The 17186-nt window shown below is 48.7% G+C and overlaps 1 protein-coding gene across 1 annotated transcript; it reads left to right on the top strand.

Annotated features, from left to right (window-relative positions):
• Positions 1-393: 393 nt before the first annotated feature.
• On the top strand, positions 394-16478 carry NR2E1 (nuclear receptor subfamily 2 group E member 1). The gene is made up of 9 exons (XM_062572677.1): positions 394-418; positions 5210-5355; positions 5795-5882; positions 6448-6683; positions 8023-8169; positions 12198-12294; positions 12686-12835; positions 13107-13212; positions 16316-16478. The coding sequence occupies exons 1-9, from the start codon at positions 394-396 to the stop codon at positions 16476-16478; spliced, it is 1158 nt and encodes a 385-aa protein (XP_062428661.1).
• Positions 16479-17186: the final 708 nt, after the last annotated feature.

Below are 17186 nucleotides of genomic sequence, written 5' to 3'. Positions count from 1 at the left end.
TTTTCCTCCTGGGACCGCGGCGGCGAGCCCGCCCGCACCCCCGGCACCCTCCCGGCATCCCGAGAGCATCTGCTCGCAGGGGGCCAGCGAGCGGCCGCGAAGTTTGGGTCATTTCGTTTCTTTTTTTTTTTTTTCTTTTTTTTTTCTTTTTTTTTCTCTTTGGTTTTTTCCCCCTTTTTTGCCGTGTTCCCGCGCGCTGTGCTGTGTGTCCCCGCGCCTCGGGAGGAGGTCGCAGAGGAGGCGAGGATGTGCCGGCCCCCGCGGCGGAGCGAGCAGTGAGCGCCCGAGGGAGGCACCTGCCCCGCGGAGCCGCCGCGCCGGCGGGGAGGGGGCGCCGCCTCTCCCCGGCGCCGACACTTCGCCCCGAGTTAGCGACTCCCGGGGGCTTCGAGCATGAGCAAGCCAGCGGGATCAACAAGTGGGTAATAACGCGGTGGAGGTTTCCAGCAGCCTTTCCGAGGTCGGGTGCAGCCTCGCGGGGGGGGGGGGGGGGGGAGGTGGAGGGGAGGGAGAGGAAGGGGGGGTTGTGGTTTGGGTTTGTATTCTCCCCACCACCACCCAAGAAGGGGGGAAAAAAAGTGTTTATTTCCATCTGGAGTGGCAACGAGTATATAGACTCCGAGTTCCCTCGATGGAGTGCGGGTCTTGCAAACTGCTGCTTTCCAGCTGTCTGCCCCGATTTTCCAGCCCTCTAACGAAACGGGGGGCAGAAACTCGTGCGATAGCGATAGTGAGCCCCGGGGAAGGCAGCTCTGCCCGCGGCGAGGGGGCTTGCAGGGCCCCGCCGGGGCGCGGGCTCCTGCGTGCAGTCCTCCCGGAGCCGTCGGTTTAGGGCTGTAGTGGGGCAAGCTTTGGGGTTTAAAGGGCTTTACGAAGTTGAAACGTGCAGCTTTTCTCACAGAGTTTATGCAATCCTCTGCTACATAATCGTTGTTTTGTTTTGTTTTGTTTTGTTTTGTTTTGTTTTGTTTTGTTTTTAAGAGTTTGAAACTCCGCTCATTTTCACGGAACGCGTAAGCAACTCTGTTGAAGGAGGATTTAAATGCAATACTTTGCACACCATTTCCAGTTGCAACAAATAATCCTGCAACGAGGAAAGCAGAAACAACTTAAAAGTCACATTTTCGTTAATCCTAAATCCATGTACCTCATAACTGGGGAATTTAAAGCATGACTAACGGCTCTTGCAGAATGGCTCAATCAGTATAATCCCAATGGGACTTTCGGAGTTTGTAATATGGATGGAGTCAGTAACAAAAGGGGAAAAAATACCCAATCCAATTTAATGTCTGACAAGTGATGGATTGGAGGTTTATTTCCTCTGCGCTCAGGCAGGCTCCCGGCGTTGCCGAGCGGCGGGGAAAGGAGGCCGAGCGGGCAGGGACCGGCGGAGGGACCTGCCGCCGGCTGTGCCTGCCGTCCCCGCGGCCTTCTCCGCGCCGCTGCTCTCCGCGCTGCTGGCCCTGCAGCGCCTTTGTCCGCGGCGGCGGGGCCGCGCCGGGGCCGCGGCGCGCAGGGTGCGCGGGGAGGCGGCGGCGGCGCGGGGCCTGGCGGCGGGGCCGAGCCGGCGGTGTGCGGGGCTGGCTCCCCTTGCCGCCGGCTGGCTGTTTTCTCCCCGCTCATGGGGCCCGAGTGCTGCATTTTCAGCCTCAACCCCCCCAGGGGAAAAAAATAATAGCGGAGTCGCAGTGAGCGGCGGAAAAACCCGCGGAGGGGAAGGGGGCATCGGAGAGCAGCGTTAGCGGTCGCGGCTGCTTCCCGCCGGCTGCCCGAAGCCCAGTGGGCGCGGGGAGACCCGGAGGGGATCGGGCCCGGGGCAGCCGCGGCGGGACGGGACGGCAGCGCCTGGCACGTTTCTCAGCGGGCGTGTGCGTGTGCGTGCGTGTGTGTGCGCCGTGGGAAGGGGGGGCGAGAAGCCGGGGATCCCCCCCCCCCCCCCGAAGGACGCCTGAGTCTCGGCCGGAGACATCTCGCGCTGAAGGAAACCCGCGAGGCTCGGACGGAGCCTGCGGCCGCTTGGCGACCTCCTGCCGCCGCTGTCGCCTCTGCTGCCTGACTCCGACACCCCTCCCTCTCCAGCCCCGGCCTCTGCCAGACCCACGGACGACGGGACACGCGTGGGCTGCCCCGGCCCGGGCCCCTCTCTCGGCGCCCTCCGCCGCAGCGGCCCCGGCAGCGCTTGCAAACGCCCGGCCCGGGGCCCGGCGCCCGGGCGCCGGCCGGGGGCTCCGCAGGGGGGTGTCGGGCAAGGCGGGGGTCCGGCCCGGCTTCTTCGCCCGCCGGCGAGCGTCTAGCGATGTCAGCTGTGATGTCTGCCTGGGTGGTAACGAGACCCCATCCCGCCGTCCCTCGAGCCCAGACTAACTTCTTTCAACAGCCCCTGATGGTAATTACAGTAATCGGGGCTGCCATATATCCTTTAAGCAATTATGACACACAAAAAAAGCCCCCAAGGACCCCCTGTCGTGGGATGTTCAAAACGGTTTCCCAGCTGAACAGAAATCCCATTTTCTTAGAGCTAAACTTCTGAGACCAAGCGGTACCTCGGGGAACCGGAGCGCTTTTCAGGAGAGTTAATCAGTTATCTCATGACCCCGTGTCAAGTTAACATTTTTCTCTTACCACCCCCCGCCCCGGCTTTTTTTTTTTTTCCGCCTCTTATTTCATATTTTGCTCTTCCCGACAGTTTTCTCATAGCAGCCTCCGCGGTGCGGGCGGCGCAAGGGGGGGGCGGCGGGGCAGAGCGCGGCCGTGATTGCGGGCGGGCGGCGGGACGGGGCGGCCGCGGGCGGCGCGGCGCGGCGCGGTGCAGTGCGGGGGGCTCCGGTGGCTCTGCCCGCCGCCTCCCCGCTCCCCATCCGCCTCCTCCCCGGGGGGGGGGGGGGGGGCACGGCGCGAATCGGGCGGGTCGCGCCTCCCCGACGGCTGTAAACGTGATCGCTTGGATTTGGAGAAAGAGAGGTTACATTTATATAGGTATGTGTATATGTAAAGAATATGTAGAATATATATATACACACACACATATATAAATAATATGTGCATACGTACTATAAGGTGCATATATATATATATATATATAATGTATAATATATATATATATTTTAAGCAGCCCTCAAAATCCGCCTGGAGAAAACTATTCTGCAAAATCAGCCCCAGTTTCCTCTCTCTCCCCGGCCCGGTCTGAGCGCCGACAAAGCCGAGGCGGCTCCCCGCGCCGCAGGCCGCCGCGGGGAGCGGGACCCCCGGCGCAGTGGCGGCGGCCCCTCGGGGGCTGCGGGCAGGGGGAGCGGGAGGTCTCCGCAGGGGGACGCGGCAGCTGGTGCCCCGGCGGGCGGGGATGTGCCCGGCTAAGCCGAGTCTGGGGGCGGTTTGGCGGTGACACTCTTTGGAAGAGGATGCATCGCTGCATGGAGAATTTCGGTGCCTTTTCGGTGGGTTTCCCCCTCCGCCCCCAGCCCCTCCTCCGCGTGTGTGTGCGTGCGTGTGTTTGTGCGTGCGGGACCGTCTCCCCGCGGATGCTAAGGGCTGCAGAGGGAAGTCGAGCGCTTTCCCCCGTTGGCATTGTGCGACATCCGAATTCCCATGCTACACTTTTTGACGGGTCACTGGTGCCCCAATAGGCAGGTGGCAAGGAGGGCTTGTAATTACACACTCCCAGGAGCCGTGCCCTGGCCTCAGCCCTCCTCACGGGCGCTTACCTGCAGCTCCAGAGGCGCAACTTGCTCTCAGGCAGCGGGGAGGGGGCTTCCTTTAGCCGCACTTGTTATTAATTGCGTAAAAGTTTTCTATTCTTTAACCTCTCTCCCCCGCTCCCGCCACCCCTCCCTCTCGCAAGCCCTAACCTAATCCCCGTTCCTCTCGCCGTGTTGTGTATAGCAGCTGTCGGGTTTCATTTAGGGGAGAAGCTGGCAGCTTGTGCTCATTGGAGGCAGTCAAACGAGTTTCAATGGGCAAAATCATTAAGTTAACACTTTATCTAATGTCCCTATTGTCTGCCGGCGGGCATTGTTTTAGAGCCCCCGCGTAGGCATGTCTGAAAGTATCTCGGGCTCCTAAATTCTCTAGGGAGCAAGAGGAGCCTCTGCGGCCAGTTCTCCCCCCCGCCCCCTCCAACCCCCTTCTCCCCCGGTCACGGCGCTCTCCCTCAGCCGCTCGCAGACAAAGATATCGGCTGAGCGCCCGCCGCCCGCGCTGGGAGCCCGTCGTCCTGCGGGGGAGGCTGCAACTTCAGCCAGGGTCCTGGGGCGAGGGAAGGAGGCTCTCTGGGGGAAAAGAAAGAAAGAAAGAAAGAAAGAAAGAAAGAAAGAAAGAAAGAAAGAAAGAGAAGAGAGAAGAGAGAAGAAGGAAAAAGAAAGAGAAAAAGAAAAGAAAAGAAAAGAAAAGAAAAGAAAAGAAAAGAAAAGAAAAGAAAAGAAAAGAAAAGAAAAGAAAAGAAAAGAAAAGAAAAGAAAAGAAAAGAAAAAAGAAAAAGCTAGAAGCCAAACGTGTTTTTGGAGGGTTTCTTGAAATGGGATCTCTGTTCAAGTTTTTACACCACTCTCAGACCATTTGCAATTCTAGTCAAAGTCGATGCAAAATCAACACTCCGCAGAGTGGGAGGTTTGGGTGAAACCAATCTGCACTGTATAATCGTTAACCCCGCATTTCCAGCGGGCTTGGCGAGCCCGCAAATGTATCTTTGCACAATGGCGAGGGGGAAAGTTGTGCTATACTTTTGGGGTGAATAAAATCGCACACCTCAATTGTGGCAGGAACCAGCCCCGTTTCGCAGGAGCTGCTGCGGGGAAGAGGGGCTTTCTTAGGTTGCTAATCATCTTAGTCTTGTTCTGTTGTATTTTGTTTCGTTTTATTACGTGACTGCCCTCCTGCCCGCGGAAAGTGCTGTCTTCTGCCGAGCGCCAGAGCGCGGGGGAACAACCCCCGCCCACCCTCCGCCCCCCAGCCCCACTTCTAGCTGCAAAGTCTGCTGCTCCCGCTGCTGTAATCTTCCCTTCCCAAACGGGTCCTGGCGATTATAGAAGATCCAAATAAATGTAGCGGTGCATGAATAATGCTCATTGTAGAAAACTGACACTTGCTCAAGGAAAAGAAAGTTGGCTATAAAATCACTTCATTATTTGCTTGTACTGCGGCTCTGGGGCTAATCCCTCCGGAGGTCAGATTGCTAAGCGCTCTCTCTCTCCCTCTCTCCCTCCTCTGCTTTCAGGTCGCATTTTAGACATCCCTTGCAAAGTGTGTGGGGACCGCAGCTCCGGGAAACACTATGGGGTTTATGCCTGCGACGGGTGCTCGGGATTTTTCAAGCGGAGCATCAGGAGGAATAGGACTTATGTTTGCAAATCGGGAAATCAGGTACCAGCCACAGCGCAGTTCTCTCACCGCCTGCTCCTTTTCTGCTGCGTCTGCCACCGTCCTGTAACACCCTTTCGCGAACCAAAATAACAGCAGCAGTAACAGCCCGCTCCGGGGCTGCGCTACCTGGCACCCTCTCCCTCCCCTCGAGCATGTCGCGTCCCCACACAGGACCCCCCCCCCCTCCCCGTGCCCCACGGACGGGCTGTTGCCGGGGAGCGGGAACGCGGCGTCACCTCGCTCCTCCGCCAACGCCGCGGCGGCGGGGGGGGGGGGGGGGCCGCCGCCGCCCATCCCCGCGGCGCCCGGGCGCGGCACAGCCCCGAGGGGGCGGGCGGGCGGCCGCCGCGGGTCGCTGTCTCGGGTGCTGAAGGCGCGGCCGCTGCGCGGGGCCCGGCGCGGCGCGGCGCCCCCCGACCGGCCGCCCGCTGTGTTGCAGGGGGGCTGCCCGGTGGACAAGACGCACCGGAACCAGTGCAGGGCCTGCCGGCTGAAGAAGTGCCTGGAAGTCAACATGAACAAAGACGGTATTTGCCTCCTGCTCGGCTCTCCTCCTCCCTCACAGCGAGGCCGCGGGGGTGTCGGGGCGGCAGGCGTGCGACCCCCGGGCTCTCCGGGGGGCGGCCAGGCGCCCGTCGGGGTGGACCCTCCCGCTGGGCCCATCCTCCGTGCGAGCACCGCTGTCCTCCTCCACTAGCCCCTCTCTGCTGCGGGCTCCAGCTTGGGGACTGCCTCCCCACAGCAGCCCCCACCGTTGCCCCTGTGATGCCAGACCCACGTGTGTGGGTGCAGCCAGGCCCCACACCATGTCTGGGGGTGTGGGGCAGCCCTGACGGCAGTTTGCCCCAGAGGGGGTTTTCATCCCAGGCGAGCTGGGTTTTTGGGAAGGTGATCTCCTCTTTTCCTTCGCCTTTGGCAGTGCCTTTCCCTGAAGAGCTGGCAGCAGATTTTTTTCTAAGGAGTTTGGGGGGGAGGGGGAAATCCCTGCTGGGTGCAGAAGGGGGCCATGGCCCATGCTTATTGGGGTTGGAGGCAGATAAACACAGTGGGGCAATGTGGTGACCCCATCATCTCTTCTTTGGTGTCCCATAGCTGTGCAGCATGAGCGGGGCCCGCGGACATCAACGATACGGAAGCAGGTGGCCCTGTACTTCCGTGGGCACAAGGAGGAGAGCAGCGGCGCCCCACACTTCCCTGCCACCGCCCTGCCAGCACCCGCCTTCTTCACTGCCGTCACCCAGCTGGAGCCCCACAGCCTGGAGCTGGCCACTGTTGCTGGCACCCCTGAGAGGCAGACCCTGGTGGGTCTGGCGCAGCCCACTCCAAAGGTCAGCCACTTCCCCCCAGCCAGTCTGGCCTCACAGCATGCCAGCCTCGCTGTGGGGCACCCTGCCCCTGGGGTAGTCATGGCAAGGAGCAGAGTTTGGAGCCCCCCAGGTTGTGGTGGGAACTCACTTTTGTTATATCCTTGGATGTTCTGAAGATGTGAGGTGCAAAGGGTGAGACAGCCTCTGCAGAAGGGGTGTGTGAAGGGGTAATGTTACCTGTTGGACCAGCTGACAACTTGCTCTGCACAAGCATCTCTCTTCTTCATCCTTATACCCTTATGGCTGCAAAAATGCTCCTCCTATTCACTTGTTAGTTTGAAACATTGTTTCATGAGGATCACCTTCAGTCTCCAGGTTTTCCTCAGCAAAAGGCCATCTCAACACCAGTGTAATCCAAAAAGTACTACCTGTGCTGACTAAAGTGTGCAGCTTGACCACACTGACACAGACATGACTAAACTGGCTTTGTGCTTCTTGACTGCTACATTTCCTAAGCAGCCCAATGAAAGTATTACTATGGCTTCAGCTGCTCAGGAATTAGCTATAAATTAATGTCTGTCATTAATGTATTTGAAATAGCATTTTGCATATTTACAGAACATAGAAATTTGTACAAGAGACCACTTAAATAGTTCTGCATTCCCGGAGTTGGTAGCTTGGCAGAATCCATCAGGAACATGTTCATAATACATAGTTTTATAATATAATTTTAGAAAATACTCAACCAGAAATTACTTAGCAAGCAAATATAGCATGCTTTAAAAATTAACTCCATTCCAATTCTGTGCAGCACTTAAGGTCTGCTTAGTTCTATACATCTGCCTGCACCTTATTGGAGTTGGAGAGCTATACAGAGGGTTAATGCTAAATGAGTATGTACTACTTTGCTAAGCAGGGCTGGACTGTCAAATCAGCCTAAAAAAAAAAAAAAAAAAAAAAAAAAAAAAGAGAGAGAGAGATAAAAAGATTACAAAAAATTAGAAATTCTTAATCAAATCTGTTTTCTTGTTACTCTTCTACCAGAAGCATGTCACTGTGTGACAGGGCAAAGCATGACACTACATCTTAGTAATTTGTTTCTTCATGTGGTAATTTCAGTCTCCTTTTAACACTCTCCAGAGATCTGTTTCTGGAGCACAGTTAATCCACAGAGACAGCAACATAGAGTGCTTTGGAGTGGACCCACTAAAAGCAATGCCGTCTGGTTGCAGAAGGAGAGAGTGCATGGTGTGTGCTGGGCATGAGAATGAGTCACTGAACGGTGGCTGAATGGGAGAGGAAGATCGGGCTGTCCCAGTCACAGTGTATGAAGTTGCTTTATTTTTCTTTTTGACCTTAGTATCCACATGAAGTCAATGGTACCCCTATGTATCTCTATGAAGTGGCCACTGAATCGGTCTGCGAGTCAGCAGCCAGGCTTCTGTTCATGAGCATCAAGTGGGCAAAGAGTGTTCCAGCCTTCTCCACCCTGTCACTGCAAGACCAGGTAAGGCACCTGCAGCAAGGGTGGCAACAGTGTGATCTGCTGCTAGAGAGGGCTCAGAAGTCAAACTGAGATGATTGAACCTTCAGCCTCAGACATTTAAATTTGTAATGGACTCAAGCTGCTCCAAAGTTCAGGACAGAGTTTTGTTCTAATCTCGATAAAACAGGCAGTGCTTTAGAAACTGTTTTCTTCGAACAGTTATTTCATGATGCAAGAGATGCAATCAAACCAGAAAAATGCTAATATAAAGCAAGTACTATGAGAGGACAAGTTCTAAAGGAAATCTTCAGGCCACAGACCAGGAGAAGCAAATTATCCCAAAGCTCAGTGGCTCAAACTGCTTCTCTTTCCACTTCTTCACTGCACCATAAACACTAGCCTGTCAGCTATCTACACAGTGCCTTGCCTCACCTCTCCATCTCCATCTCCATCTCCATCTCCATCTTATTCTCTCTTCCTCTTACTGTTCACACAGGCAACACTTCCTTCTTACTCACATAGGCTTCAGTGAACTTGCATCACACTTACTCCAGGATGGTGGAAGCAGAATTTGGCTAGTCCCCCCCTCTTTTATTTATTTTTTAATTAGAGTCTTCCCTAATTTGTCTTGTTTTCGTCTATGACAATTTGCCTTTGCTTCAGATAAATCACATGTGAACCATATGAGCTGAAGCAATTTCTTAATGACTTGATTCTTGATGAGGACTTAGTGTACGTTGTATAATGCACTAATTTTAAAAAAAGTAATCAGATAATTATAAAATGGAAGGGGGAAATCTACACAAAGCACCAATCATAAAAAGTGTCTAATACTTTGATATGATTGAACTAATTTCACAAAATGGTAACTAGGAATGTTGTGCCTTCAATGTTACATAGCCGTCATCAGAGGAACTAGTTACATTGCATGGATAGGTGTTGTAAGTGTTGCTTGTTCATATGCAAATATGCATTTGAACTGAAGAAAAGAGCCTCTTAGAAAACCGAGAGTGTTTTCTACCTAAAGATAAATCATACTGGTTGTGATGTGATATATGGCTAAGGTATATTGAAATACCCATTTTCTAGAGCCAGACCAGAATTTCAAAATCCTTTTCGTGAAAGTAGACAAACAAGGATTCATTCCACTCAGCTCTAACTACAAAATTATTGCAGTGAGTGGATACAGGTAGGAAGAAGATCAGATCCTGACAGTTACGTACCCTGTAAGTCCCCAGCTTTAGAAAGACAGTGGTCCCAGTGCAGTGCACTGCTTTCTAATGTTGCCTTCTGCTGCTGTTACCTCTGTGGAGCATCGGATCCATCACGTGAAGCAACTGAAGAATCAGGCCCAAATAGCAAGGACAATCAGCAAGCATGCTGCTTCAGTAAGTCTTGTAGCACAGGAAGAAGCTGGATTCATCTCTAGTTCAGTGATACCCGCAGGAGGCTACTTAGGCTAGGGCTTCCTTGGACATTATACAGGTATTTCCCAGCAAGTCATCCCTGCTAGCAGGAGGAGGAGGGTACAGCAGGATCTGGGAGGAGGGGAACTCTCCATTGCACATCACCAGGCATATCTCTGCCAGCAATGTCTGCCCATGTACCACACATACGAGAGTGTTCCCATTATCTTTAAATAACCCACTACCTATTTTACATTTGTATCAGGGACTAATATTAGTGAATTATACATATCAAAGCCCCAGCCTTTCTTTAACATCATCTTTACTTGCTGGAATCATAAGCCAGATTCCTCAAAATTCAGAGCTGCTCAGCTCTAAAGTTTTGACCTGGGCCTCTTTCTACATGGTTCCTCTGTCATATTCAGGAGAGCTGGAGAGGAAATAACTCTGATTTTAATCACCTTATTTCATGAATAATCAGACAGTTGATTTTTATAATAGTGCTATTGCATTATTTAATTTGACAATGGCCCAGCTGTAAATGTCTGAATTTCTCCTTTTATATCCCTGACATCTGCTTGAATAGCGTCTAAAACCTTTTCCTGGAATTTGCTTTTGTTTCGTGCTCTTCTGAAAAAAGAAAAAAAAAAAAAAAAAAGACAAAAGCATTGCAATTCCAGGGCTCTGTATCAGTTTCATCTTGAAGGCGAGGAAATAAGGAGAAGCCAATTCACTTACAAAACAAAAGTCTGGGGATTGCTGTGTCGTTACCCTCAGTAATACAGAGCTTCTGCCCCTTCCCAAACTCCTTAGAGTTGATCACATTGTCGACTGGAAGCCACTGAACAAAAATACCTTGCTTTAAGGTCTGCTGGCTGCACACCTGTCCAGCCTGTCCATAAACAGGTTGGCCTGATGCAAGTCCCTAACAAAAAGCCAAACTAACAGGATGGGGCTGATTAAGAAGCAGAAACCAGTCGTTCAGGAAGCCTAGGATTTCTTGTTCCTTTGAAGAGGAAGAGCTGAGTGTGACTTTAGCATGAATTATTTTAATTGGTGGTTTCACAGACTTATGCAGAGGCACGAAGAAACCAGCTATTGGAAGAGTCTCATTTCTAAAGTCTTCTGACTTTAAACGCTTAGTGGGAAAGAACACATGAAATTGATATCTTGCAGGAACCACCATTCACTACCATTGTATCTGCATGAATGAAGGACAAAAAAGTTTTACAAAAGCAAATGAAAGGCTGCAAATCATTTCTTATGCCATACAGAGACTTGCATATCTAATACCTGTTCTCCATCAGGCAGGGCTACCTGGAGGAGGGGTATTTTCCTAAGCTTATAAGCTGCTGATGCTTTCATGGACCACAGCAACATTAATAATTGTGATTTGCTGCTTCTGCTGTCTGAGTTTTGGGCAATCTGTTTTCACCATGTGGAGCCAGCAGACACTCTGTCCTGAGACAACTACAATTTTTAGCCCTCTAAGTCTCTCCTACTCTTTTCAGAGATATGAGGGATACAGTGATACATATGCACCACAGCATGACCTTTAGAGAACTAATGAACTTCAGCAGAATTCAGAGCCCTCCAAACTCCTCTCAAGAAGCTGATCTGGGCCAGCAATCCACAGACACCCTCAAGACTACATCTTTTCTGGCTTCGCCAGGCTGCATTATCTGGAGTCGCAGTCCCTCTTTAAATGCACCAGTGCCTCTCCAAGGAAGTCAATGGCATTGCCTCCAAATAGAGAAAAACAAATCATCCATAAACCCAGGCAATGTAGGAAAGTTGTAGAGGACAAACTATGATGCCAACTCGGGTGCTTAGATACTAAGCTGAAAGCCTGCTGCCCTGGGTACTATTTGCATCTAGTGTTCTGGTTTCTGCTGTTATGAAGGGAGAGGAGAAACTTATGTCTCTTTTCAAAATTCCTCCTCATTTGCCACTCAGTCAAGGGCTTCTCTAACCCTGGTTCTTCTCTGAAAGGAAACAGTTTTTAGTCTCTAGAATTTCAGGGTGACTTTTAGTGAAAAGCAGGAAAACAAATGAGACTGAAACTCTGTATGTGTCCAGATGCTATGCTTCAAAGAGCTGTAGACTTGCTTAATCAGGAAGGAGTTAGACATAAATATATGATCTATACTGGTGCTTGAGTGATGTAGTTTCAGGATATCATCCAGGATTTTCTTCACAAATCCTGCATTCCCAAAGGAATGGACAGTAATCCCCAGAGAGCAATAGGAGAACACTTCCAGTTAGTGCTAGGACAGCTGTATGTGCCCAGGGAGAGGAGAAGAGCGACCATGCAGTTTGGAGTATTGCAGAAAAATATAGGCAATGTTCATACAGTTTCCCTCCTGGGAAAGGAGTTCGCACTCTCCTTTCTCTTTTTCCTCCCTTTTGGTCTATACAGCATGGTGCACAGTGAGCCAACATTAAGTGTTTTTTCTACAATTCATACACTTATTTACAGACACCTTCTCAAAAAGCTAAGCGAAGAGCTAACACGATCTGTGGGGAAAATACCATGACAGGCATTTAAAGCAGTTTTTAAAATAACAGAAATTTACATATTTAAATTGTTTATAAATCTATAAATTATACACTATGTTATATTGTACATCTATTGTATGACAGCTGATGCTTTTGGAAGATGCTTGGAGAGAACTGTTTGTTCTAGGAATAGCACAATGGGCCATTCCAGTTGATGCTAACACTCTACTGGCTGTATCTGGTAAGAATTGCACAATTTAATGACTTTGTTACAGAAATTACCATAAAAATACATTACTGAAAAAAAGAACAACATGTAAAGAATAACAAATTCCTACTGAACAATAGAGCATACCTGTCATTTATAAATCTATATTTAAATGCAAATAATGTTGTTTTGTTGTATTCATGACTACTTGCATTGTCATTTAAATGCAAATTACTGTGTTTGTTATCATCCAAGAGAAGATTTTATATTAACTTTCATACAATATAGTCAGTTTACATGGAACCAGATAGACAAGTGTGACAATAGAATGCATATTGATACACAGGATTTTGTCAGAAATCAATATAAAATAAAGCAAGTGCCTTTAATATTAGAGTATTTATTTCATCTGTTTCTGTTTTAGGCATGAACGGTGACAATACAGATTCTCAGAAGCTGAATAAAATTATTTCAGAAATACAGGCTTTACAGGAGGTTGTGGCTAGATTTAGACAACTTCGGCTAGATGCTACTGAATTTGCCTGTCTCAAATGCATTGTCACTTTCAAAGCTGGTAAGCAGAAATAATCTCTTGCTTGTCTGCTCTGGTAACTATGAGCTTGCTACTTTAAAGCAAAAAAAATTTTTTTTTTTGAATCAGACATAGGATTATATCATCCAACAAGTTTCCTAATATTGAATTCTGATAGCATGGTATTTTGAAAGGCTAACAAGAGAGTGCTGGGGGAAACTAAAGGGAATGTTTTATTTCCAGCAATTAGCATTAACTGAACTGTTTTGAGCCACAAAAGTCAAGCTGAACTAGTAACTGATCTGCTTTGCAGTGCCTACACACAGTGGTTCTGAACTGAGGAGTTTTCGAAACGCTGCCGCGATAGCAGCCCTCCAAGACGAAGCCCAGCTCACTCTGAACAGTTACATTCACACCAGGTGATCAGTGTCTTCTTCAAATACTTCTTGCAGGTGTAGGGGCAAAAACTCTCTCTTGCTGTAGGGAAGGTGACATTTCTATTGACTGAAATGGGGATCAGGCTTCTACAGCCCCTATAAATTGAATGTCAGCCTGTCGGGATTTGGCTTGTCCTGATGGAATGAGGAACATGGGATTTATTCAGATGAACAGAAAACTGATAAAAGGAAGTACACCTGCTGTGGAACATTTTGCAATACAGAAAGCTAAATCTTCCTCTATATCTGATTGAATCAAGCAATGCTAATAGTGACAGTCAAAGCAATATCACAACAGTAACAGTGCTTTTCACTCAAGAACTACAAAACACTTCCTTGTGTCATTCTCCCCACTTTTCCAGCTGAGGCAACAGACATACAAGGAGCTTAAATTGCTCTTTCAGTATATGCTCTCAGTATACTAAGTCTGTTCCCAGGTTGAAATGTAAAATCCAGTATTTGTGACTCTTATTTTGGTGCTGCAGCAGAGTGATGAGAATTATTGCGTAGGAAGAAAAATTCACCCCTGTCTCATTCCAGATAAATCCTATGAGATACAGAAATCTTAAAACCTGCCATAAAAGTTACAGCTCTCATCCCACAAAGTTTAGAAGGGTAAAACCAGGAATAAATTATGCCTGGTTCAGAGCAAAAAGAGAAGTGAGGCTACTGCATATCAAGCTCTTCCCATTTTTCCCCTGAAGACTGCTCCATGGAGACTCTGACTGAGCCACGGCCTGTTGGAGAGAGAAGAGTCCAGGGAGCAATGGGTTTACCTAGCCATGATCTCCACTCTGAGCATAGTGGTTTTCCAATTGTATTTCTGCATTCCTGGAAATATTAGTAACTAAACTAGACTAAATGGTATCTTTTGTAAACAACATCCTTTTACAAGGAAAAAAAAGTACAATAAAAGGCTGCCTATATTCTGAGTAAAAACTAGCTGTATGAACACACACAGAGTTTAAGAACAACAGTATCCACCCACTTCAGGGTATCAAAGCTTCTGCAGGTTTTCTGGAAAGGTGGAAGTCCTAGTTCCACTGATAAAACTATTGCTAACTCCAATGGGAGAAGACTTTCAGCCTGTGTTTCATCCTCATACTTGAGTTTACCTTCCCGCCAGTGCTATGCCTGTATCAGTCCTTTCACCCTCTCAAGGAGCCCTTACAGGATGAAAGGAAATGCAGAAAGAGAAGCAGAAAGTTTCTCCAATGGACCTAGTCCTTCTTTTACTAGGACCACTGTAACTCCGTGGTCCTAGTTTGGGTTTGAGAATCACACCGATATAAGTCAATGTAAGCACAAATATTCTCTTATACAAATACATTATCTGGGGATAAAACACAGTTTCTTTAATCAAAAATATATTCTTCAAAGGTCAATTATTATTAAAGGTATAAAACAGCTAAAAGAAGGCAAAATCATTACCATGATAAGTTAGTTAGGTTTAAATTGCCATTTAAATGACGTGGTATTTATTTGGGGTCAGGTTCTTCCCTGAACTACATCAAGCACATAGTTGTTATCTGAGGGACAAGCCAGAGCAGATCTTGTCTCTGTATTGTCACTGCTCTGAGGGAATAAACAAAGGAGCTAATCAAAACTCAAAGATATTGGCCTGTAGTTTAACCTTGAACAAGATGGTTTTCCTTGGGGTCAACCTTCTTCACAGAATCACAGAATGGTTGAGGTTGGAAGGGACCTCTGGAGATTATCTAGTCCAGCCCCCTGCTCAAGCAGGGTCACTTAGAGCACATTAGACAGGATCATGTCCAGATGGGTTTTGAATATCTCCAGAGAAGGAGACTCCACGACCTTTCTGGACAACCTATTCCAATCACTCTGTCACTCTCACAGTAAAGAAGTTTTTCCTCATATTCAGGTGGAACTTCCTGTGTTTCAGTTTGTGCTCGTTGCCTCTTGTCCTGTCACTGGGCACTACTGAAAAGAGTCTGTCCCCATCTTCCTGACACTCTCCCTTAAAATATTTGCAGACATTGATAAGAGCCTCTCTCAATCTTCTCTTCTCCAGGCTGAACAGGCCCAGCTCTCTCAGCCTCTCCTCATATGAGAGATGCTCCAGTCCTCTAATCATCTTAGTAGTCTAGTAAAGGATTCCAGTAGCTCCATGTCTTTCTTGAACTGGGGAGCTCAGAACACTCCAGATGAGGCCTCCCCAGGGCTGAGTAGAGGGGCAGGATCACCTCCCTCGACCTGCTGGCAACAGTCTTCCTAATACATCCCAGAATACCATTGGCCTTCCTGGCCACAAGGGCACATTGCTGGCTCATGGTCAACTTGTCCACCAGCACTCCCAGGTCCTTCTCTTCTAGGCTGCTTTCCAGCAGGTCAGCCCCCAACATGTACTGATGCATAGGGTTATTCTTCCTTAGGTGCAGGACCCTGCACTTGCCTTTGTTGAACTTCTCCACCCATCTCTCCAGCCTGTCCAGGTCTCTCTGAACAGCAGCACAGCCCTCAGGTGTATCATCAGCCACTCCTTCCGTCTTGGTATCATCAGCAAACTCACTGAGGAGGCACTCTGTCCCTTCATCAGGTCATTGATGAATAAGTTGAACAAGACTGGGCCAGTACTGACCCCTGAGGGACACCACTAGCTACAACCCTCCAACCAGACTCTGTGCCACTGATCACAGCCCTCTGAGCTCTGCTTTCAGCCAGTTCTCGAGCCACCTCACTGTCCATTTAGCCTGCACTTCCTGAGCTTCTCTAGGAGGATGTTATGGGAGACAGTGTCAAAAGCCTTGCTGAAGTCAAGGTACACAACGTCCACTGCTCTCCCCTCACTTACCCAGCCAGTCTTTCCATCAGAGAAGGCTATCAGGTTGGTTAAGCAGGATTTCCCCTTGGTGACTCCATGCTGACTACTCCTGATCACCTTCTTTTCCTCCACGTGCTTGGAGATTCTTGCTCAAGTGAGTACAAGAAGTAGGGTTTTAACACAGGTAGCATTCATCTGTACAATTTGCTGAATTTATTCTTTATTCTTTACCTTAAAGTAGAAGATTTTATTTGGAAAAATGTCTAAAAAGCTAAGTAACACGTCTTCTCTGTTTCCCAGGTATCCCACACAACCCTGCCGTTTTGGAAAACTTCTATTGCTTTTACCAGCTTTACGTTCGATTAGTCCATCTACAATAGAAGAAGTATTTTTCAAAAAGACCATTGGAAATGTACCCATTACAAGACTGCTTTCAGATATGTACAAATCCAGTGACATATAAATTACCTTAAAATAAACAATCAGGATGGACAGTTTGAGAAGACCTTTTATCTATGGAAAATAAGCCTCAACTAACAAATTCTACAGGAAGCATAAACCTGGGAATGTTTAGCCTTTAAACTCATTGACAAAAAATACCCCAGTAGATATGATTCTGCTGCTCTGAACAGAGTGATTTAGATCATGGAGAGAATGCTTTGTTCTACAGAAAAACTAAAAGTGGTTGGAATTTGGCTGCTTTTCCTGTTACTACAGGATGGAGGCAATTCAGATGCCAGTCATAGTTAACAAAGACTCTGCTATTCTCTCATTTAACTGGCAGATCTGAGACAAAAAGTGAAGGAATGTGTTCTAGTTTGTTCAATATTTGGAACTGCGTAACCAGACTGGGATTCAGTTGTAACACGAGAGGTGGTGGCCTCCAGAACTGTTTTAAAAGTAGCCTATATTGGTAAAGTGTTTTCAGTATGATAGGCAACATTTAAGACCAGGTTACCAAAACATTGTTTCTGCTATAATACATCATGAAGTGGCCTTCAGAACTGATTAAAAAGTAGCTTATGACGCCAGTTCCCTTCTTCCTGTAAAATGAATTGGTGATCTTTGATGCAGATATCACCAGAATTTGGTTAACATCTCAGAGACAGAAGAGCTTTATACATCTCCTCTCCCGATCTTCCCTCCATCTTCTTCTGCACACATACACATT

The sequence above is a fragment of the Rhea pennata genome, chromosome 3 (genome assembly GCF_028389875.1).
Source record: "Rhea pennata isolate bPtePen1 chromosome 3, bPtePen1.pri, whole genome shotgun sequence".
NCBI classification, from domain to species: domain Eukaryota; kingdom Metazoa; phylum Chordata; class Aves; order Rheiformes; family Rheidae; genus Rhea; species Rhea pennata.
The sequence above is the reverse complement of the archived record's forward strand: the minus strand, read 5'-3'. Positions and strand labels throughout refer to the sequence as shown.

Excerpts from the sequence above, each read along its gene's own strand:
- NR2E1 (XM_062572677.1), top strand. The coding sequence starts at position 394 with ATGAGCAAGCCAGCGGGATCAACAA. Across the intron at positions 12,295-12,685 it reads CACTCTACTGGCTGTATCTG|GCATGAACGGTGACAATACA; the intron begins GTAAGAATTGCA and ends TTTCTGTTTTAG. Across the intron at positions 13,213-16,315 it reads AACAGTTACATTCACACCAG|GTATCCCACACAACCCTGCC; the intron begins GTGATCAGTGTC and ends TCTGTTTCCCAG.